Raw genomic sequence first — 24,116 nt, forward strand, 5'->3', positions numbered from 1 at the left:
CACCTAACTCAATTAACTGAGTAATGTCACATGACTGTCAATTGAAAAAATAATCGAACCAACATAAAATAAATATGCAACAATAAGATTTCTGAGTTCTCCCAACTTTGGACTTAATTGGCACAACTCCAAGGACTATGATTTATATGACGTCAATATTAACTATGGAACTCTAAATATTCAGGTAACTTACAATGACAACAAAAAATATAGCCAGCAAATGCTAAAATAGCAATCATTTTAATCTATGAATTGAACTCAACTCAAACACAAGAATTGTTTTTTGAGATTCCTCAGTTTTGCAAGTTGCTCAAACTTCTTGATACGCTTTGGAAAATCACTTAGATATCTACTGTAAGTCCAGTCAGCAAAAAAAGTCTTTGTTGGTACCACATTTAGACTCATTTTGTTCAGTATACTCAAAATAATGCATTCTTATTCTTCTGCTAAAAAACTTTGTTCAAGTTACTTTATTACAATTTGAAGTTGTATTTATTACAGTGTATTATCCACATAGATACACTGTAAAAATCAACTTAAGATCTTTAGGTTAGAATTAAATCAAATTATCTTTATGAGTCAACTGAACAAACAACTCTATTTTTAAATCAGTTCAATATATTTAAGTAATAAAAACGTTGGATCTAATTTGATTTGACTCAAAAGTTGAAGGCAGCTGAAATCCGTCAGTTTCTCTGCGGTAGGCGGTGTGCTTCACTAGCTCATGTGAGGGCACGTCTGCTGTAACCAGATATTCTTCTTTCTTTACCAAATGAATCTGTGAAAACATTCACAATGTCAAAGAGTTTATTCATTTTTAACAACAATAGCAAACACATCAGTGAAATAAACAATCCTTAGAACAAAACACATCCTTACAATTACAGCACATAATTTTCTGTGAAATCATTTGACCCATTGACTGATACTGGACAGCAGAACACACAGTTTATTAAACTCGCTCTTTTCATAAATAAGCTGTGAATGGCCTCTGTGGTGTCTCAGTGATTTGAAAAGCAGCCACGGGACACAATCTGGAGTTGCGTAACGTGCAGGACTCGCTCTGGCACTCTCCCAATGGACCGTTTTATTAATAATGTGCCAGCAAAATCAATACGCCACGAACCTTGAGCCCACACCAAACAGGACTTCTGTCACGTACCAACTCGCAATATCTGAAGCAGAAGTGAGCAAAACAGAGAGAGATTACATCAATGTCATAACTGTACATGCCCTTCTCAGCTGGCACAGAGACATTTGGGAAGTCTGTGTTTCATCTCAAAATTCTGTTGTGTGCTGCACATAAATCTGTCATGATCATATCTAGAACCACTTGTGAAAATACTCATAAAACACATTTATCTATCATTTATGGTGTCCTTTTCTCAGGACGCCAATGTAAGAAGCATGAACCAAAACAACCATAGAAATATATCAATTAATAACTTCCATTCACTTCATCAGTCGACTTGAGATCAATGAGTCAGACAGAAAAAAAGGACAATGGTTATTGATGGAAAACTTGATCTGTTCATATCTCAAAAGGGTCAATGATTTTACTGCAATCTGAATCTGTTTAAAGAGAGATTGTATTTATAATCAAAACACTCACAAGGATGTTAAATGTACAACACTGAAAGTGAAGTGACGGGATCACAGTCATTGGATTTCTGTCTCCTCAGACCGACATGTAAAGGCCTTTCTTTCCTACAGGAGAGTTCGGCCTATCGTTGGGATCAAAACATCTTCCATTCTGTGTCCAGCTAATAAAATAATAAATTTATAAAATAAGATACTGTGTGATGTGTGCTGTAAACACATTAAGATAAAGTGGACAAGATTATGTGGCCTGATGAACCTTCAGTCCTCTTCAGATGAATCATTTCTCATTTAACCATATGAGCCAAACAGATGTTTGCTTTACCCAGCTGCATATGTACATAGAGTTACTATATGACTGCATTTCATTCAATTCGTTTCAATGTAGTTTTAGTTTCAGTGCATGTTCATGTTCTTCAAATGGAATTAACCCGTGTGAGATTAAGAACAGCAAAATATCTCCCTTATCCCTATATGAAAATATTTAATGTAAAAAACAACTCCACTTGACATATGAATCATTTCCAGACCACTCCTATCGCTGTATTGCTCCCTGAGCTCTCTGTAAGTCTGCTAAATGAAAAATTGTAAATGTAAATTTCAAGTGAATTTGAACTACACATCATGAACCACATCATCATCATCTTTTTTATATTTCTTTCAACATACACAGACAATAAACACTGAGCATCAAATAAATGAATGAATGAAAATAATTGGCTTGATAGTATTATTTTATACACATGGTACTTAATAATAATAACAATATTAACGAGACAAATAATTGCCTTCTATTCATTACCTTTTCCAGTATGAGACATGTTTCTTATTGTTATTATTTACTCATAAACCCCCACATCATCATCAACTGTAATACAGCTGAACGGCGACCCCTGCTGGTCAGATCAACATCAAACACTTGATCACATTATGATACTCGTAAAAACGTTATTTTAATAAAACATAACAATAAACTCTAAGTGCATCCAAGCAACAAAATGACATTTTACCTGCGGTTACTGCCCATACACGTCATTTTATGACATCATTCAATTTTAACCTAACACGCTAACCACTATTCTTACGTTCGCTCTCTGTGACGCGATTACGTTCGTGCAATGTCACCGATCTAAAGACTTCCTGCTTCCGGTCTGGTGTCGAGGTAAGCTGCGTTGAGGAGAAATATTCGTCGGTGTTTTGCATTAAACCTGATAGTTTCGTTTACAGATTGTGTCACATTTGTTTGTATGGTTGTGTTCGGACGCGGTGGGCGCGCGCAGCAGTTAGCTGCGATTATTAATCGTCGCGTGATTTGCGGATATCTGTAGCACAACTGGAGGTCTAACAGTTAGCGCTTGAGTAGTAACATTACTGTATTGATGAAACCTGGTGTAATCAGAATAAATGAGTTCGACTGCTGTGTGACCTGCAGGTGAGGAGGAGGATAATAATGATGATGATGATGATGAAGATGAAGATGAAGACGGGTTGGGTTCTCCTGCTGTTGTTCGCATGCGCGCTCGCTTCTGAACTCACGTTTGAGCTCCCAGACAACGCCAAGCAGTGTTTCTATGAAGACATCATCATCGGCACTAAATGTACCCTTGAGTTCCAGGTAAACGAGCTAAAGAACTGTTCTCATTCAGATTGAGTCAAATCCCCCTCATGCTTTCTCTCTGGACCCCTCACACCCCTCACGCTTTCTCTCTGCACCCCTCACACCCCTCACGCTTTCTCTCTGCACCCCTCACACCCCTCACGCTTTCTCTCTGGACCCCTCACGCCCCTCACGCTTTCTCTCTGCACCCCTCACGCTTTCTCTCTGCACCCCTCACACCCCTCACGCTTTCTCTCTGCACCCCTCACACCCCTCACGCTTTCTCTCTGCACCCCTCACACCCCTCACGCTTTCTCTCTGCACCCCTCACACCCCTCACGCTTTCTCTCTGGACCCCTCACGCCCCTCACGCTTTCTCTCTGCACCCCTCACACCCCTCACGCTTTCTCTCTGGACCCCTCACGCCCCTCACGCTTTCTCTCTGCACCCCTCACACCCCTCACGCTTTCTCTCTGCACCCCTCACACCCCTCACGCTTTCTCTCTGCACCCCTCACACCCCTCACGCTTTCTCTCTGGACCCCTCACGCCCCTCACGCTTTCTCTCTGCACCCCTCACACCCCTCACGCTTTCTCTCTGGACCCCTCACACCCCTCACGCTTTTTCTCTGGACCCCTCACACCCCTCACGCTTTCTCTCTGGACCCCTCACGCTTTCTCTCTGGACCCCTCACACCCCTCACGCTTTCTCTCTGCACCCCTCACACCCCTCACGCTTTCTCTCTGGACCCCTCACGCCCCTCACGCTTTCTCTCTGCACCCCTCACGCTTTCTCTCTGGACCCCTCACACCCCTCACGCTTTCTCTCTGGACCCCTCACACCCCTCACGCTTTCTCTCTGCACCCCTCACACCCCTCACGCTTTCTCTCTGGACCCCTCACGCTTTCTCTCTGGACCCCTCACGCTTTCTCTCTGGACCCCTCACACCCCTCACGCTTTCTCTCTGGACCCCTCACACCCCTCACGCTTTCTCTCTGGACCCCTCACACCCCTCACGCTTTCTCTCTGCACCCCTCACACCCCTCACGCTTTCTCTCTGGACCCCTCACACCCCTCACGCTTTCTCTCTGCACCCCTCACACCCCTCACGCTTTCTCTCTGGACCCCTCACACCCCTCACGCTTTCTCTCTGGACCCCTCACACCCCTCACGCTTTCTCTCTGCACCCCTCACACCCCTCACGCTTTCTCTCTGCACCCCTCACACCCCTCACGCTTTCTCTCTGGACCCCTCACGCTTTCTCTCTGGACCCCTCACGCCCCTCACGCTTTCTCTCTGGACCCCTCACGCCCCTCACGCTTTCTCTCTGGACCCCTCACACCCCTCACGCTTTCTCTCTGCACCCCTCACACCCCTCACGCTTTCTCTCTGGACCCCTCACGCCCCTCACGCTTTCTCTCTGCACCCCTCACACCCCTCACGCTTTCTCTCTGGACCCCTCACACCCCTCACGCTTTCTCTCTGGACCCCTCACACCCCTCACGCTTTCTCTCTGCACCCCTCACACCCCTCACGCTTTCTCTCTGGACCCCTCACACCCCTCACGCTTTCTCTCTGGACCCCTCACGCTTTCTCTCTGGACCCCTCACGCTTTCTCTCTGGACCCCTCACACCCCTCACGCTTTCTCTCTGCACCCCTCACACCCCTCACGCTTTCTCTCTGGACCCCTCACACCCCTCACGCTTTCTCTCTGGACCCCTCACACCCCTCACGCTTTCTCTCTGCACCCCTCACACCCCTCACGCTTTCTCTCTGGACCCCTCACACCCCTCACGCTTTCTCTCTGCACCCCTCACACCCCTCACGCTTTCTCTCTGGACCCCTCACACCCCTCACGCTTTCTCTCTGGACCCCTCACGCCCCTCACGCTTTCTCTCTGGACCCCTCACACCCCTCACGCTTTCTCTCTGGACCCCTCACACCCCTCACGCTTTCTCTCTGGACCCCTCACACCCCTCACGCTTTCTCTCTGGACCCCTCACGCCCCTCACGCTTTCTCTCTGCACCCCTCACACCCCTCATGCTTTCTCTCTGCACCCCTCACACCCCTCACGCTTTCTCTCTGGACCCCTCACACCCCTCACGCTTTCTCTCTGGACCCCTCACGCCCCTCACGCTTTCTCTCTGCACCCCTCACACCCCTCACGCTTTCTCTCTGCACCCCTCACACCCCTCACGCTTTCTCTCTGCACCCCTCACACCCCTCACGCTTTCTCTCTGGACCCCTCACGCTTTCTCTCTGGACCCCTCACGCTTTCTCTCTGGACCCCTCACACCCCTCACGCTTTCTCTCTGCACCCCTCACACCCCTCACGCTTTCTCTCTGGACCCCTCACACCCCTCACGCTTTCTCTCTGGACCCCTCACACCCCTCACGCTTTCTCTCTGCACCCCTCACACCCCTCACGCTTTCTCTCTGCACCCCTCACACCCCTCACGCTTTCTCTCTGGACCCCTCACGCTTTCTCTCTGGACCCCTCACGCCCCTCACGCTTTCTCTCTGGACCCCTCACGCCCCTCACGCTTTCTCTCTGGACCCCTCACACCCCTCACGCTTTCTCTCTGCACCCCTCACACCCCTCACGCTTTCTCTCTGGACCCCTCACGCCCCTCACGCTTTCTCTCTGCACCCCTCACACCCCTCACGCTTTCTCTCTGGACCCCTCACACCCCTCACGCTTTCTCTCTGGACCCCTCACACCCCTCACGCTTTCTCTCTGCACCCCTCACACCCCTCACGCTTTCTCTCTGGACCCCTCACACCCCTCACGCTTTCTCTCTGGACCCCTCACGCTTTCTCTCTGGACCCCTCACGCTTTCTCTCTGGACCCCTCACACCCCTCACGCTTTCTCTCTGCACCCCTCACACCCCTCACGCTTTCTCTCTGGACCCCTCACACCCCTCACGCTTTCTCTCTGGACCCCTCACACCCCTCACGCTTTCTCTCTGCACCCCTCACACCCCTCACGCTTTCTCTCTGGACCCCTCACACCCCTCACGCTTTCTCTCTGCACCCCTCACACCCCTCACGCTTTCTCTCTGGACCCCTCACACCCCTCACGCTTTCTCTCTGGACCCCTCACGCCCCTCACGCTTTCTCTCTGGACCCCTCACACCCCTCACGCTTTCTCTCTGGACCCCTCACACCCCTCACGCTTTCTCTCTGGACCCCTCACACCCCTCACGCTTTCTCTCTGGACCCCTCACGCCCCTCACGCTTTCTCTCTGCACCCCTCACACCCCTCATGCTTTCTCTCTGCACCCCTCACACCCCTCACGCTTTCTCTCTGGACCCCTCACACCCCTCACGCTTTCTCTCTGGACCCCTCACGCCCCTCACGCTTTCTCTCTGCACCCCTCACACCCCTCACGCTTTCTCTCTGCACCCCTCACACCCCTCACGCTTTCTCTCTGGACCCCTCACACCCCTCACGCTTTCTCTCTGCACCCCTCACACCCCTCACGCTTTCTCTCTGGACCCCTCACGCTTTCTCTCTGGACCCCTCACGCTTTCTCTCTGGACCCCTCACACCCCTCACGCTTTCTCTCTGCACCCCTCACACCCCTCACGCTTTCTCTCTGGACCCCTCACACCCCTCACGCTTTCTCTCTGGACCCCTCACACCCCTCACGCTTTCTCTCTGCACCCCTCACACCCCTCACGCTTTCTCTCTGCACCCCTCACACCCCTCACGCTTTCTCTCTGGACCCCTCACACCCCTCACGCTTTCTCTCTGGACCCCTCCCACCCCTCACGCTTTCTCTCTGCACCCCTCACACCCCTCACGCTTTCTCTCTGGACCCCTCACGCCCCTCACGCTTTCTCTCTGCACCCCTCACACCCCTCACGCTTTCTCTCTGGACCCCTCACGCTTTCTCTCTGGACCGCTCACGCTTTCTCTCTGGACCCCTCACGCTTTCTCTCTGGACCCCTCACGCCCCTCACGCTTTCTCTCTGGACCCCTCACGCTTTCTCTCTGGACCCCTCACGCTTTCTCTCTGGACCCCTCACGCTTTCTCTCTGGACCCCTCGCGCTTTCTCTCTGGACCCCTCGCGCTTTCTCTCTGGACCCCTCGCGCTTTCTCTCTGGACCCCTCGCACCCCTCACGCTTTGCACATGCAGACATAGCAAAGGTTTCTTCCCTAAGGGCATCTACCTCATGACAAATGTTCTTTTACTGCCCAATAAAAACATGTGTCATCTGCGACGCATACAATATACTGTCTATAGCCCTTTTTGTCAAAAGTGTTTTGTCTCTCATGTATTTATTTGTAATTTTTTAACCTGTATGCACACTGGAAGCTGCTTTCACGAAGACAAATTCCTTGTGTGTCCAAGCACACTTGGCAATAAAGCTCATTCTGATTCTAAAGGAGATCATATCAGAGTTCAGTGAAGGGTCTCATGTCACTGTGTGTGTTTTCTGTGCAGGTGGTGACCGGAGGACACTATGATGTTGACTGTCGTCTCGAGGACCCTGATGGCACCGTCCTCTATAAAGAGATGAAGAAACAGTACGACAGCTTCACGTTCACAGCGGCGAGAAATGGCACATTTAAGTTCTGCTTCAGCAACGAGTTCTCCACCTTCACCCACAAGACGGTGTACTTTGACTTTCAAGTGGGTGACGATCCGCCTCTGTTCCCCAACGAGAACAGAGTCACAGCTTTAACACAGGTGATTCACAAGCAAACTATTGACCTGCTCTGACTGCGCATAGATGCATTTAGTTTCCCCAGAACATGTGTCTTGTCGCTGGGTTTCCAGATTCAACATAAATGTGTAGAGAACACAAATGTGATGTGTAGATGTTGACTCCAGTCATTCTGTGACAGATCTGAAAAGGACGTTGAACTGCATATATGTGCACAACCATGACATTCAAACGCAAAAGCTAAATAATAATAATGATGAAACATACTACAATTCAGAAGAATTTCCTCATCAAAATGTCATTTTCCTGTGCTATTTATCTTATGGTCGTGTCAACCAAGCTGATGAGAACACTATCACTGTCTTTCAGATGGAGTCTGCGTGCGTGTCTATTCACGAGGCTTTAAAATCCGTGATTGACTATCAGACCCACTTCCGCCTCAGAGAGGCACAGGGGCGCAGCCGAGCGGAGGATCTCAACACCAGAGTGGCGTTCTGGTCTATCGGCGAGGCTTTCATTCTGTTAGTGGTCAGTATCAGTCAAGTCGTTCTTCTCAGAAGTTTCTTTTCAGACAAGAAAACCACAACAACTCGTGTCGGATCGTAAAGCTCACAGGGGCTCATTGCTGATCTACGTCACACGCAGGGTCACAACAACATCCTGACTTTGTTACCTGTTTGTGAGCTGTATGTTCCATTTCCACCAAATATCTTTTCAATTGTGAAAATGAGACTAAATGTAATTTATTTTGTGGGTGTGTGTTGGATTTTTACATGTGAAATGGAAGTGTAAGACATGTATAGACATTGTAGATCTGCTCGAGGCACCGCTGTAGCTTGTATGATCATCATCTTTAGACTTTAGTTCATTCTAACTGGATCCACTGTCTGTTCTGACTGCAATAGAACTTCATGTGGTTTATTTAAAAATAGCCATTCTTTCTTCAGCTGATGTTTCTCCTCGCCATATTGTTCTTTTCATGACATTAGTGCAATTGGTGTGTTAGCTATATTTTCATTTCCTTTTAATAGTGCTGCATTTATTTCTTTACCTTGTTTGTTTGGGGTAATAAATCTCTGGAAGAAAACTTGCAGCCTCTTCATATCACTTTAAATAGCCTGAAAATCGGCACATTTCAATAATGTAGAGAGAATTATTTCAAACATTCAGATGCAAGAATGACAATGAAACAAGCATATGTTTCTCTTATGTTTTGTCAAATAAGTTGATGTAACTTTGTATTACACGGCAGGTTGGAATGCTTGATTCTGATTATAGGTTTGTTATTCCCAGATAACAACCGCTCAAAACTAATAACACCGTAACCCGGATGCAGCAAATCATTTTGACAATGTTTTTGGCCAATTATATATGAATATGTCTTTTAATAACATATATGACATTATATTCACAAATGATTAAACCAAATTGCCTGTTTGTGACATTTGAACGCTGTTTCTTTCTTTATAAAGCACTTTCACACAACACTCAGTTGAGCCAAAATGCTGTACATAAAAAAACACCATTAGAAACACAATACAACAAAATACATAATCACAGATATAGATTACCTGAGCTAGTTCAAATCAACAGACTGTAGGTGTTTTTTAAGCAGGCATTTAAAAACTGGTGGGCAGGGCGCAGCTCTAACAGACGTTGGTAATACGTTTCATAAACTAGGACCAGCAACAGTGAAGGCTCGATCACCTCTACAACCTTCAAGAACCTTGATCTAGAAACAGAGAGGAGATCTGTGACGAGATTGCTTCAGAGAGATATAATGGTGCTTGATTATGAGTTTTTAAAACAATTCTAGATTTCTTACCTTAAAACCCGCACCTATTGTATTATTGCTCTTTTATTACATATCGCTTATTGCTCCCTGAATTATTTGAAAGTCACATTGGATAAAAGTGTCTGCTAAATGACTGTTAGTGTACTTTTTTTCCTATGTCTGTCAAGTATTCAGAGGTGTGTTTTAAGTAGTGTTTTAATCTTCAATCATAAGGTAGCATATTTTAGGAATTCTGTTTTTAGTGTTATTTTATTAAATTAATCATTTGAATGGGAATCATTTCAGCCACCATAATAAATACCAAAGGTGAGCTACTACATCCTTGTCTACTAACCCTTTTACATTCAATCTTGGCCATGTGCCTTGAGAACTATTAATATCTCTTTGTTTGCAAGATGAAAGAATGTTCTAGCATGTGAAATGTCTAAATCCAGAAATACAATGAACCCATCATCCTTTTTTAAAATGAACATGCTCAAAGCTAATCTGATATTGTTATACAGTATCTTTTAGAAAACCTGATGGTGAATCACTAATGATTTGTGTTATTCCAAGCCAATGCCTTAGCGAGTCATTAACAATCTGTATTGAGGAGGAGTGTAATGGGGCATATAGGTTAACTAACCAACCTCGTATCTTTACCTGGTTCAATGATAAGCCCTTGCTTCATGATTGGTAGTTCATTATCATGTAAATAGTTTCGTAAGGCATCAAACAGAAGATATTTTAGATCGTCCCATGAACTGTTATAGAAGCCTATCAGGGCCGGGTGATTTACCACTTTCACATGTTTAATAGCCGCATTAAGTTCTTGATTAGTTAAATCTGCTTCACAATTTTCCTTAAATATATTTTATAATATCAAAGAAAACATTACAACTAGGATAAAAAACGAGGAATACACAGAAAATACCTTATTAGCAATTGAAGCTTGATTTGAATACTCTACTTCATTCACCATTAAACTATTCATAGAATTTCTTTCTCCTTTTTTCAAAATGAATAAACTATGCAGTTCTCACCCTCAAATCTCACATTTGCATTTTTAATATACAATTCATCTAAGGTGGACTGAAGCATATTACGTTTTTAGTCTTTCTTGAAGAAATATCACATTTTGTCACATAATGTCAGAATAAAGAGAATAATCAATCCTAGATGTTGAAAGGACATCCGGTTTAAACCATGAAAAAGGATCAAGTTTTCTGCAAATATCTGTTCAAACTTCTGGTGTCACGTCGAAATCTACTATATTAACTGCATCCACTCATCTATTGCACTGTAACTTCAATAACTGCATTAACTCATCTATTGCACTGTAACTTCAATAACTGCATTAACTCATCTACTGCACTGTAACTTCAATAACTGCATTAACTCATCTACTGCACTGTAACTTCAATAACTGCATTAACTCATCTACTGCACTGTAACTTCAATAACTGCATTAACTCATCTATTGCACTGTAACTTCAATAACTGCTTTAACTCATCTACTGCTCTGTAACTTCAATAACTGCATTAACTCATCTACTGCACTGTAACTTCAATAACTGCATTAACTCATCTACTGCACTGTAACTTCAATAACTGCATTAACTCATCTATTGCACTGTAACTTCAATAACTGCTTTAACTCATCTACTGCTCTGTAACTTCAATAACTGCATTAACTCATCTACTGCACTGTAACTTCAATAACTGCATTAACTCATCTACTGCACTGTAACTTCAATAACTGCATTAACTCATCTACTGCACTGTAACTTCAATAACTGCATTAACTCATCTACTGCTCTGTAACTTCAATAACTGCATTAACTCATATACTGCACTGTAACTTCAATAACTGCATTAACTCATCTACTGCACTGTAACTTCAATAACTGCATTAACTCATATACTGCACTGTAACTTCAATAACTGCATTAACTCATCTACTGCACTGTAACTTCAATAACTGCATTAACTCATATACTGCACTGTAACTTCAATAACTGCATTAACTCATCTACTGCACTGTAACTCTATTAACTGCATTAACTCATCTACTGCACTGTAACTTCAATAACTGCATTAACTCATCTACTGCACTGTAACTTCAATAACTGCATTAACTCATCTACTGCACTGTAACTTCAATAACTGCATTAACTCATCTACTGCACTGTAACTTCAATAACTGCATTAACTCATCTACTGCACTGTAACTTCAATAACTGCATTAACTCATCTACTGCACTGTAACTTCAATAACTGCATTAACTCATCTACTGCACTGTAACTTCAATAACTGCATTAACTCATCTACTGCACTGTAACTTCAATAACTGCATTAACTCATATACTGCACTGTAACTTCAATAACTGCATTAACTCATCTACTGCACTGTAACTCTATTAACTGCATTAACTCATCTACTGCACTGTAACTTCAATAACTGCATTAACTCATCTACTGCTCTGTAACTTCAATAACTGCATTAACTCATCTACTGCACTGTAACTTCAATAACTGCATTAACTCATCTACTGCACTGTAACTTCAATAACTGCATTAACTCATCTATTGCACTGTAACTTCAATAACTGCATTAACTCATCTACTGCACTGTAACTTCAATAACTGCATTAACTCATCTACTGCACTGTAACCCTAAACTGCATTAACTCATCTACTGCTCTGTAACTTCAATAACTGCATTAACTCATCTACTGCACTGTAACTTCAATAACTGCATTAACTCATCTACTGCACTGTAACTTCAATAACTGCATTAACTCATCTACTGCACTGTAACTTCAATAACTGCATTAACTCATCTACTGCACTGTAACTTCAATAACTGCATTAACTCATCTACTGCACTGTAACTTCAATAACTGCATTAACTCATCTATTGCACTGTAACTTCAATAACTGCATTAACTCATCTACTGCTCTGTAACTTCAATAACCGCATTAACTCATCTACTGCACTGTAACTTCAATAACCGCATTAACTCATCTACTGCTCTGTAACTTCAATAACTGCATTAACTCATCTACTGCACTGTAACTTCAATAACTGATTTAACTCATCTACTGCTCTGTAACTTCAATAACTGCATTAACTCATCTACTGCTCTGTAACCCTAAACTGCATTAACTCATCTACTGCTCTGTAACTTCAATAACTGCATTAACTCATCTACTGCACTGTAACTTCAATAACTGATTTAACTCATCTACTGCTCTGTAACTTCAATAACTGCATTAACTCATCTACTGCACTGTAACTTCAATAACTGCATTAACTCATCTACTGCACTGTAACTTCAATAACTGCATTAACTCATCTACTGCACTGTAACTTCAATAACTGCATTAACTCATCTATTGCACTGTAACTTCAATAACTGCATTAACTCATCTACTGCTCTGTAACTTCAATAACTGCATTAACTCATCTACTGCTCTGTAACTTCAATAACTGCATTAACTCATCTACTGCACTGTAACTTCAATAACTGCATTAACTCATCTACTGCACTGTAACTTCAATAACTGCATTAACTCATCTACTGCACTGTAACTTCAATAACTGCATTAACTCATCTACTGCACTGTAACTTCAATAACTGCATTAACTCATCTACTGCACTGTAACTTCAATAACTGCATTAACTCATCTACTGCACTGTAACTTCAATAACTGCATTAACTCATCTACTGCACTGTAACTTCAATAACTGCATTAACTCATATACTGCACTGTAACTTCAATAACTGCATTAACTCATCTACTGCTCTGTAACTTCAATAACTGCATTAACTCATCTACTGCACTGTAACTTCAATAACTGCATTAACTCATCTACTGCACTGTAACTTCAATAACTGCATTAACTCATCTACTGCACTGTAACTTCAATAACTGCATTAACTCATCTACTGCACTGTAACTTCAATAACTGCATTAACTCATCTACTGCTCTGTAACTTCAATAACTGCATTAACTCATCTACTGCACTGTAACTTCAATAACTGCATTAACTCATCTACTGCACTGTAACTTCAATAACTGCATTAACTCATCTACTGCACTGTAACTTCAATAACTGCATTAACTCATCTACTGCTCTGTAACTTCAATAACTGCATTAACTCATCTACTGCACTGTAACTTCAATAACTGCATTAACTCATCTACTGCACTGTAACTTCAATAACTGCATTAACTCATCTACTGCTCTGTAACTTCAATAACTGCATTAACTCATCTATTGCACTGTAACTTCAATAACTGCATTAACTCATCTACTGCACTGTAACTTCAATAACTGCATTAACTCATATACTGCACTGTAACTTCAATAACTGCATTAACTCATCTGCTGCACTGTAACTTCAATAACTGCATTAACTCATCTGCTGCACTGTAACTTCAATAACTGCATTAACTCATCTGCTGCACTGTAACTTCAATAACTGCATTAACTCATCTATTGCACTGTAACTTCAATAACTGCATTAACTCATCTACTGCACTGTAACTTCAATAACTGCATTAACTCATCTACTGCTCTGTAACTTCAATAACTGCATTAACTCATCTATTGCACTGTAACTTCAATAACTGCATTAACTCATATACTGCACTGTAACTTCAATAACTGCATTAACTCATCTACTGCACTGTAACTTCAATAACTGCATTAACTCATCTACTGCTCTGTAACTTCAATAACTGCATTAACTCATCTATTGCACTGTAACTTCAATAACTGCATTAACTCATCTACTGCACTGTAACTTCAATAACTGCATTAACTCATCTACTGCACTGTAACTTCAATAACTGCATTAACTCATCTACTGCACTGTAACTTCAATAACTGCATTAACTTATATACTGCACTGTAACTTCAATAACTGCATTAACTCATCTACTGCACTGTAACTTCAATAACTGCATTAACTCATCTACTGCACTGTAACTTCAATAACTGCATTAACTCATCTACTGCACTGTAACTCTATTAACTGCATTAACTCATCTACTGCACTGTAACTTCAATAACTGCATTAACTCATCTGCTGCACTGTAACTTCAATAACTGCATTAACTCATCTATTGCTCTGTAACCCTAAACTGCATTAACTCATCTACTGCACTGTAACTTCAATAACTGCATTAACTCATATACTGCACTGTAACTTCAATAACTGCATTAACTCATCTACTGCATTGTAACTTCAATAACTGCATTAACTCATATACTGCACTGTAACTTCAATAACTGCATTAACTCATCTACTGCACTGTAACTCTATTAACTGCATTAACTCATCTACTGCACTGTAACTTCAATAACTGCATTAACTCATCTGCTGCACTGTAACTTCAATAACTGCATTAACTCATCTATTGCACTGTAACTTCAATAACTGCATTAACTCATCTATTGCACTGTAACTTCAATAACTGCATTAACTCATATACTGCACTGTAACTTCAATAACTGCATTAACTCATCTACTGCACTGTAACTTCAATAACTGCATTAACTCATCTACTGCTCTGTAACTTCAATAACTGCATTAACTCATCTATTGCACTGTAACTTCAATAACTGCATTAACTCATCTACTGCACTGTAACTTCAATAACTGCATTAACTCATCTACTGCACTGTAACTTCAATAACTGCATTAACTCATCTACTGCACTGTAACTTCAATAACTGCATTAACTTATATACTGCACTGTAACTTCAATAACTGCATTAACTCATCTACTGCACTGTAACTTCAATAACTGCATTAACTCATCTACTGCACTGTAACTTCAATAACTGCATTAACTCATCTACTGCACTGTAACTCTATTAACTGCATTAACTCATCTACTGCACTGTAACTTCAATAACTGCATTAACTCATCTGCTGCACTGTAACTTCAATAACTGCATTAACTCATCTATTGCTCTGTAACCCTAAACTGCATTAACTCATCTACTGCACTGTAACTTCAATAACTGCATTAACTCATATACTGCACTGTAACTTCAATAACTGCATTAACTCATCTACTGCATTGTAACTTCAATAACTGCATTAACTCATATACTGCACTGTAACTTCAATAACTGCATTAACTCATCTACTGCACTGTAACTCTATTAACTGCATTAACTCATCTACTGCACTGTAACTTCAATAACTGCATTAACTCATCTGCTGCACTGTAACTTCAATAACTGCATTAACTCATCTATTGCTCTGTAACCCTAAACTGCATTAACTCATCTTCTGGACTGCAACCTATTAACTGCATTAACTCGTCTAAAATCACCTCCAACTAAAGTGTACTCTGTATAATAATTAGCTTTGTTACTGTTGTCAAAAGAACTTTATTCTGCGGTTGGTTATTATAACCCCATACATGAAGTAGAATGAAAATAAAAGTCCTTTAACTTCAATACCACTGATCGTGTTGCTTTAAGCGCTCGAGCTCGTGTCGTGACTGCTCTGCTTTACCTTTAAATGGGAAACGGCGAGTGAAGACGCTGATTGGACGGCCGGCCTGTCAATCATCCGAAATGGGACGGAACCGTTGGTCCCTATTACAGACTGAAACCACTCAGCAGCGATCAGAGCAACAGTCGAGCTGAAAACAAACCGACGACGATACAAACACACAAATAGACATTAAAATGAGGACGATGTTTGTTTATTTCGGTGTGTAGTTGACAGGTGTTTTCGCTCGGGTCGTGTTTGTTTAATCGCTCGATGTTACAGGAAGCTGCTGAAGCGGGGGAGGGAAGATCCGCAGCGACACTATTTGGATCATTTTCTATTATGTTGACTCTGAGGAACTGAGAAGCGGAGGATTCTTCACAGTATCGGCGAACAACATCCTCATCACAATAAATCAACCATCACGAGATCAATCCAGACATCTGATCTGAAAACAGCGTGAAGGATCCAGCGCGCGCGCGAGAGGTGAGTGAGTTAGTGACGTGCACGCGCGCGGCCTTCAACCCGACGAGAACATCACAATAAACCATAAACACCCGCTCAAACTGAAGCAATAATAACACAATAAACTCACACACACAATACCACAAACAGCCCTAACCCTATACAACAGATATATATATACACGAGTCTCTGCGAAACCTGCACGTGATGAACAACAAGCAAGCGGAGTGTTATTGAACACTGTCGTGTGGTCTCGAGACGGTGAAGTGATGTGGTCACCTGCCGGTTCTCTGCCTCTTACATTGACGCTTTTTTGACCTCTTCTCCTTCAAACTGATGAAGATTACTCGCATTAATAATCTGTGTCGTACTCGACTTCATGTTGTGTAACTTCTGAAGGGACTGACCTGGTGCCTGTATGTCTCTGGTGTCTTTCTGAAATCTCCACAGTTCGTGATTTAATTGTATTGCCATAAACCATGATTATTAGTCACTCTTTATGTTTGTTACTGGCTTTTGTGAATATCATGCCAATAACAATGATTTCAAAGTGCTTGTCAGCTGTGCAGTCACAGTATGTCAAATATTTCGATTTCCTGAAAAACAGCAAATTTGGAAATCCGAGGTTTTGAAAGGACAGAGACAGACTATTATTACTAAGACACCTTCACAAAAACAACAAAACAAACTAACTCCTGATGAATGTCTCATGTTTTGTTTGCAGGACACAGGGCACCTTATGCCATGGATTTAAAAACTGCCGTTTTCAACGCAGCCAGAGACGGCAAACTGAGACTCTTGCAGAAACTGCTGGAGAACAAAACGGATCACGACGTGATGAAGCTGATGGCCGAGAAGACAAACGGAGCGACGCCGTTACTGATGGCTGCCCGTTACGGGCACCTGGAGCTGGTGGAGTACCTCATCGAATGCTGCTGTGCTCCGGTCGAAGTGGGCGGCTCGGTGAACTTCGATGGCGAGATCATCGAGGGGGCACCGCCTCTGTGGGCCGCGTCAGCCGCTGGACATTTAAAAGTCGTGCAGTCGCTGCTGGGTCATGGCGCATCCGTTAACAGCACAACGCTGACGAACTCAACGCCGCTGCGAGCCGCTTGTTTTGATGGACATTTGGAAATTGTCAAATATTTGGTGGAGCACAAAGCAGATCTGGAAGTGGCCAACAGGCACGGCCACACGTGCCTCATGATATCGTGTTATAAAGGCCACAGGGAGATTGCGCAGTATCTTCTGGAGAAAGGGGCCGACGTGAACAGGAGAAGTGTGAAAGGTAAGAGAGTTCATTGTCAAACCCTTTATTCTCTTTAAGTCTGTGTGTAAACTGGCACTTGATCATTCACAGTGTGTGTCGATCAGTTTCCACAACATTCTCATGGTTTTGATGAAGCAACAGGGCCCGCCCTAGACTCACGTCACTGGTTGAAGTGTGTTGTTTTGTTGAGCTGTTGAAGTGAATAATTGTGCACATCTTTCATTTTGCTTTCGAATGAGAGTCAATAAATTGGTTTACGAATGCCATATTGATGGATGGATTGCTGACGTCTTTCTCTCCGCGTACATTCTAGGTAACACGGCTTTACACGACTGTGCCGAATCTGGGAGTTTAGATATAATGAAGATGCTTTTAAAGTTCGGAGCCACCATGGAGAAGGACGGTTATGGGATGACGCCGCTGCTCTCTGCCAGCGTGACAGGCCACACGAACATCGTGGACTTTCTTACGCAACACCCCCAGACAAACAGAAGCGAGCGCATTAATGCCCTGGAACTGCTGGGGGCTACATTCGTGGATAAAAAGAGGGATCTTCTGGGAGCGCTGAGGTGCTGGAAGAGAGCCATGGACCTAAGGTACAGCGATTCTAACCAAGTCCTGCTCAAGGAGGAGCCCGGGCAGCCGGTAACTGCATACGACTGCACCAGAGAAGTCAACACATTCGAAGAGCTCGACAGCTTGATCGCCGACCCCGACGACATGAGAATGCAGGCCCTGCTCATTCGAGAACGCATTCTCGGCCCGTCACACCCGGACACGTCCTACTACATCCGCTACAGAGGAGCCGTCTACGCCGACTCGGGGAACTTCGAGCGGTGCATCAAACTTTGGAAGTACGCGCTGGACATGCAGCAAAATAACTTGGACCCGCTGAGTCCCATGACTGCCAGCAGCCTCCTGTCTTTTGCCGAGCTCTTCTCCTTCATGCTGCAAGACCGCGCCAAAGGCCTTCTGGGAACCTCGGTGTCCTTCGACGACCTCATGGAGATCCTAAGCAAAAGCGTTCTGGAGATCGAGCGTGCTGTCAAGCAGCCCCGGCCCGGCCCAGACCCCGCTCAGCTCAGCAAGGTGCTGTCCATCATCTTACATCTCATCTGCTTGCTGGAGAAAGTGCCGTGCACTGTGGAGGAGGACCACTTCAAGAAAGAGACCATTTACAGGTTTCTCAAGCTGCAGCCCTGCGGGAAGAACGGCTACAGCCCTCTTCACCTAGCCGTGGACAGGAACACCACGTGCGTGGGTCGCTACCCGGTGTGCAAGTTTCCCTCGTTCCAGGTGGCGTCCATCCTACTGGAGTGTGGCGCCGATGTCAACTCGCGCGACGAGGACAACAACAGCCCCCTCCACGTGGCCGCGTCCAACAACCATCCCGACATCATGAACCTGCTGATCGCCTGCGGCACGCATTTCGACAGCACCAACTCCTTCCGCCAGACGGCATGCGACCTGCTGGATGAGAAGGAGATGGCCAAGAACCTGATTCAGCCCATCAATCACACCACGCTGCAGTGTCTGGCGGCTCGAGCCATCGTTAAACACGGCTTGACGTACCGGGGGAACATCCCGGAGCGCCTGGAGGCCTTCGTGCTGCTGCACAGATAGTGATGCACAGACTTCTGGGATTGTGACTTCAGGAGTTGTTCTTAATGCATGCACGACGGATTCCTACCATCTTTGCTCGGATTACTTGATTTCTTCACGCTTTTTATTGATCTGTCTATGCAAAGACGGTAGGGGGACGGACGGGACGGTTCGGTGTGGTTCTGCTGTGGCTGTCGTGCTTTCATTAATCCCTCCCTCCGCTCACAGTCCAGCATTGTGACGCGCTTACTAATGTTTGCAGATACCATAAGTGCTTTTATCCTTCCTATGCACAGGCTTATAATATTGGGACATATCTGTGTTACTGCCTGGTGATGTTTTTTTTTCCCCCTCTGTCTGTCTTCATTCGTTACACTAATTATGTTACGGTGAAATGGAGCGATCAGGCATGAGCAAACATGAGATGTAACAATTAGAAACTAACTTTGAGACGCCTGCTTTTTTAATTGACGCAGCATGTTCTATGGAGCGATATGAACACATCTCTTCTTCAGCTCAGTGTAGTTGAAGTTTATCTCGGCTTCATTTGTGCATTTTGAACTCAAGGGCTTTTGATTCTTTGACAGACACTAGTAAATGACACACACATGTACAGTACTTTCAGAGGCACTTTATTGCAGTGAAATGATTTGATATTCATATTACAACGGCATAAAGCTTGTTCGTGTCCTCAGAGCATCCTTGACAATAAACCTCTGTTGCACTTGTCTGTTGACACTCGTTCTTTTTTATTCTGCTCTGTACGCAAACAGTTTGGAAGCTTTGACTGAACCTGTAAATGTTTACATGTCATTACGTTACATTAACAAAACCCATCTACCCATGTGAAGTCTCTCTTAGTTTCTAAAGCATTTTTGTGTTTTTTGAAAAATGGGATGAAAATTTCAACTCGACTTGAAGAGCCATCCCTTCTTCATTTGAATATGACTGCTTCTGGTTTGTGCATTATTATCCACAGAAATGCTAAAAGGTATGTTGTGTTTCAGAAAGGTGCCTTCTGTTTTTGTTACATCCCACTTTTAAAATAGAAAGCTTGTGCATTGGTACATAGACTGATGTTTTTCTGATTCCGTGGCTTCTGTATTCCAGGTTAATTTATCGTCAGCTTAACCCTGAACTCTGGGTTGGTTAACTCAAACCTTGCTTACTCGGGGTATGTTTGTTTCAGAACTCGTTTGAAGGGTGAGTTTAATCAACCCCCCAGAGTTAACGCTCGCTCACAAGAACAACATGAAGACATTGTCGATGGATCACAGATTCCACGAGTCACCATGGAACTGGTTAAGAAGCTTAAAGGTTTTGACTGTGAAACAATGTTATAAATCAGGGTTTTTTTGCTCAAAGACTTAAATCTGCATTGGTGTATAAAGTGCTAAATTAAAAAACATAAATATTGTGTAATTTAATTTATTTGTCTATAAAACTATAAATGCTATTAAATATAAAGACAGTATATATATATATATATATATATATATATATATATGCATATGTTTATAATAAGAAATTAAAAATATATTTATCATGGCAATCTCGTTGTTTAACTGCTATTTTACCCTGTGTATGGTTTTCTACCAGTGTATTTGACATGTTTTTAATTACATTGCTGATTGTGACTTTGTAATGTATCAGCTTTATTTTGAACGGTTGCTGATGTGGTTATATTAATGGAGACTTATTTACACTTCGGTACACACTAACCATGGTAATTCTTTCGCATTATGAAGGTCTGCTGTGTCGGGGAAGAGAATGAAACATTAGGCCCACAGTTACATGTCCAAAATGTCATGTAATATATCCATTTTTAAATGAAACTATTTAAAAAATATCCATTTTTATTTTTGGTTTTTCTTTGTTAGCTAAAAGGCCGTGGCTTTCCATGTGTTAAAAGAGGTGGAACCAGCCTATCCTGAAAGGCTCATTGTAATGTGGAGAAATGCCTTTCAATACTAAACTATAGGAGGCTGAGGATCAGAAAGACATTTTTAAGGAATACAATGAGTATGAAACCTATTTTGATGTTTTTTTTGTAAATAAGTTTAAAGTTATAATAAGATTTGAAATATGTTAACAGTATGCCACAGGTGATCACCTAATGAAACCTGCCAGCCTGGGAATTGAACTTGCAACCTTTGAGTTGTCTGACTATAAGACCAAAACTATCCTTGACCCAACACATCAAATATTGCACAGTAAGTGGCCAAGAGTAATGATATGCAATTTCTCTGAAGTTAAAATAATTCACTGTTAAATCCTTTAACTCTTGGAAATTGTGAGGTGTGCATATCCATCCAGTGATATTTGGAGATATTTTAATAAACCTAATTCAACGTATATACACTATTCAATATGATTACATAAAGCCTTAAATTAGTTTAAAAATACCAGCTTGCATTAATTTATTTCAAGATTATTTTATTTTCAAAAGGTTAAAAAATAAAGCTAATAATAAAATGTGTTGTGAATGCTGAATTGCGATGTAATTGAATTCAAATTGTATATTGTAAATCAAAAAGCACTCATCAAAAAGCACAGACAACTGAAGCTGAGTAACATTTCCTTGAAAAGAACTAACCCTGGAACACAACCGGCTCCGGAGCCCATTATCTTCAGAGAGTTGCTATGGTTACTTACATACCCTGAAAGTTATCTTCATATTTGTAACCGAAAGTTGAGGTTATCAGCTAACTAACCCTTAAACTTACCCGAGTGTGTTACAAAACCAGCTTTCTGCAATACCCCCCCTGGAGTCTAACGTAAGTGTGTCTGCGTGTATCTGTGTGTGTCTGCACGTTTGTCTGTGTGTGTTGTGTGTGGGTCTGTCTCCTGTGTTTTCACCTTTTTTGTTTTGACTTGTATAACCTTTTATGTTTTGCTTATAGTCAATGTTTTCTTGTACAGCTGCTTTGTAACGATGAAAATTGTAAAAAGCGCTATAAATAAAGTTGACTTGACTTGACTCTATCGTGGGGTCCAGTAAAATATAAACAGATGATTCAATATATTTCTACTAAATACGTTGTCAGAGAGTTTTGACTGATGATTAACATATTAAGTGTTGATGTTAAACACTAAGATGCTGTTTGTTTATTTCCATGTTTTAATCTGTTAGTGGCGTTTCATGATTTATGAGTACTTGATTTTTCAGGTATGGTTAGTGATACGGTCACACAGTCAACGAGTGGCTACACATCATCACAGGCCTCTTCCAGTAAACCGGCTAAAGTTTGTAAGAAAATAAGCTACTGGACTGCACACACTTTTCTTTCTATTTTGTTCTCTATGAAGTCTTCGTGTGTCACTTGGCCTACTTACTGCGGTGGTCTTTAAATAACCCTCAATAATGTCCTACATACATCAGGTAATAAGACAAAACCACCAGCAGGTAGCTGTCTTGACTTCACTGAATCTATATTTCATGTTACATGTATATGATTCAGTTCCAGTCTGACTCTTCATGATGTTCTGACGTGTGTGTATGTGTTCCTTTCATTCTCCTCTGCTGGATTCTCTGGATCTTCTGATGTCAAGGACATTGAATTGTGTCTTTGCAACGGTCACATCTAAAGGTCAAAATTGATATGTTGCACATAATATAAAAGAAAAAGAGCAAACAGAAGTCAAGATGAAATCATTTCACTCAATAATCTCCTAATGAAAACCACAGATATGCGTCACATGAAGCTTTTAATAAAATCTAAAAATAAGGTTAAAATGTGAGGAAAACTATATATATAGAATATATTATACCTTACTACACAACTGCAGAACTTTCTTAATAGGTGTCTTTAAGCAACACTTTTCTATAAAATACAATTCTGCTGTACTGGAACCTTAAAAGCATTGTTTTATTCTGAAATCAAGAAAACTATTACTCTGAAATCTCTTTCTTTCAGTTCTTTTACATGTGCTACTTCATATATGATGTTAAATCAAACCAACTGCAGTTTGATAGATATTAATTGGAATGCACATTAAAAAACGGGATTTTAGATTTTTCAAACGGAATTGTGTCATTTTTTTACCAAAATTGACGGTTTTCATTCCAGCGATAACAAAACATGCGTTCGTCATTTCCTGCTCTCGTCTGTTCAAATAAAAAGTCTAACAAATGTATAGCATTGTGTCATTGTGTTTTATTGACTTATATTTATCCGTAATGTATTTATAATTATTTTGATAACTACCCGGCAAGTTTTAGGTTCCCTTTCGGTTATTTTTTGCAACCAGAAAATAAACTTCCCAGAACTTTGCAGGCTGTTTAAAAAACTGGTCAGTGACGTGTCCAAGACAGAAATTAAGATCGCGTTAACATATGTTATACAGACCAAATGAAATGAATAAATGTGACTTTTAATAGCTGAAAATAACAAAGTAGGTAAGCTAAATGAAAATACCATCATAAATGTATGTGTTTTCTTTAGTGCGGCTGAACGTTCTCCCAACGTTAGTTTTTGGTTGAACTTATTTCCCTAAAGAAAACTTTCCTTGAAAACCAAAAACTAACGTTATGGGAACGTTCTGTGAACCAATGATTGTTAGACTGTGCGGTTGTCATGGCAACAGTCCTCAAACAAACGAGCTC

The 24,116-nt window shown here is 42.1% G+C and overlaps 2 protein-coding genes across 6 annotated transcripts; both read left to right on the forward strand.

The window, feature by feature from the left end:
- The first annotated feature begins 2,692 nt into the window (after positions 1-2,692).
- On the forward strand, positions 2,693-9,323 carry tmed7 (transmembrane p24 trafficking protein 7). Of its 2 annotated transcripts, none has more exons than XM_079468274.1 (4): positions 2,693-2,761; positions 3,032-3,214; positions 7,653-7,898; positions 8,245-9,323. In XM_079468274.1, exons 2-4 carry the CDS (start codon positions 3,050-3,052, stop codon positions 8,479-8,481), a joined length of 648 nt encoding a protein of 215 aa, XP_079324400.1. In that variant the 5' UTR covers positions 2,693-2,761; positions 3,032-3,049; the 3' UTR covers positions 8,482-9,323. The 2 variants fall into 2 exon arrangements, with proteins under 2 accessions (XP_079324400.1, XP_079324401.1); XM_079468275.1 differs by having other exon boundaries at positions 2,753-2,938.
- Positions 9,324-16,225: 6,902 nt separating this feature from the next.
- On the forward strand, positions 16,226-20,929 carry fem1c (fem-1 homolog c). Of its 4 annotated transcripts, none has more exons than XM_079468277.1 (3): positions 16,226-16,659; positions 17,363-17,926; positions 18,222-20,929. In XM_079468277.1, the coding sequence occupies exons 2-3, from the start codon at positions 17,383-17,385 to the stop codon at positions 19,529-19,531; spliced, it is 1,854 nt and encodes a 617-aa protein (XP_079324403.1). In that variant the 5' UTR covers positions 16,226-16,659; positions 17,363-17,382; the 3' UTR covers positions 19,532-20,929. The 4 variants fall into 4 exon arrangements, with proteins under 4 accessions (XP_079324403.1, XP_079324405.1, XP_079324404.1 ...); XM_079468279.1 differs by having other exon boundaries at positions 16,655-17,054; positions 18,222-20,903; XM_079468278.1 differs by lacking the exon at positions 16,226-16,659 and adding an exon at positions 16,662-17,087 and having other exon boundaries at positions 18,222-20,903.
- Positions 20,930-24,116: the final 3,187 nt, after the last annotated feature.

Source organism: Barbatula barbatula (assembly GCF_947034865.1).
Source record: "Barbatula barbatula genome assembly, chromosome: 11".
Classification (NCBI taxonomy): Eukaryota; Metazoa; Chordata; class Actinopteri; order Cypriniformes; family Nemacheilidae; genus Barbatula; species Barbatula barbatula.

Coding starts and splice junctions, on each gene's coding strand:
- fem1c (XM_079468276.1), top strand. Junction 17,927..18,221: donor GAACAGGAGAAGTGTGAAAG/GTAAGAGAGTTC, acceptor CGTACATTCTAG/GTAACACGGCTTTACACGAC.
- tmed7 (XM_079468274.1), top strand. CDS start 3,050: ATGATGATGATGATGATGAAGATGAAGATGAAGACGGGTTGGGTTCTC. Junction 3,215..7,652: donor AATGTACCCTTGAGTTCCAG/GTAAACGAGCTA, acceptor TTTTCTGTGCAG/GTGGTGACCGGAGGACACTA. Junction 7,899..8,244: donor GAGTCACAGCTTTAACACAG/GTGATTCACAAG, acceptor ACTGTCTTTCAG/ATGGAGTCTGCGTGCGTGTC.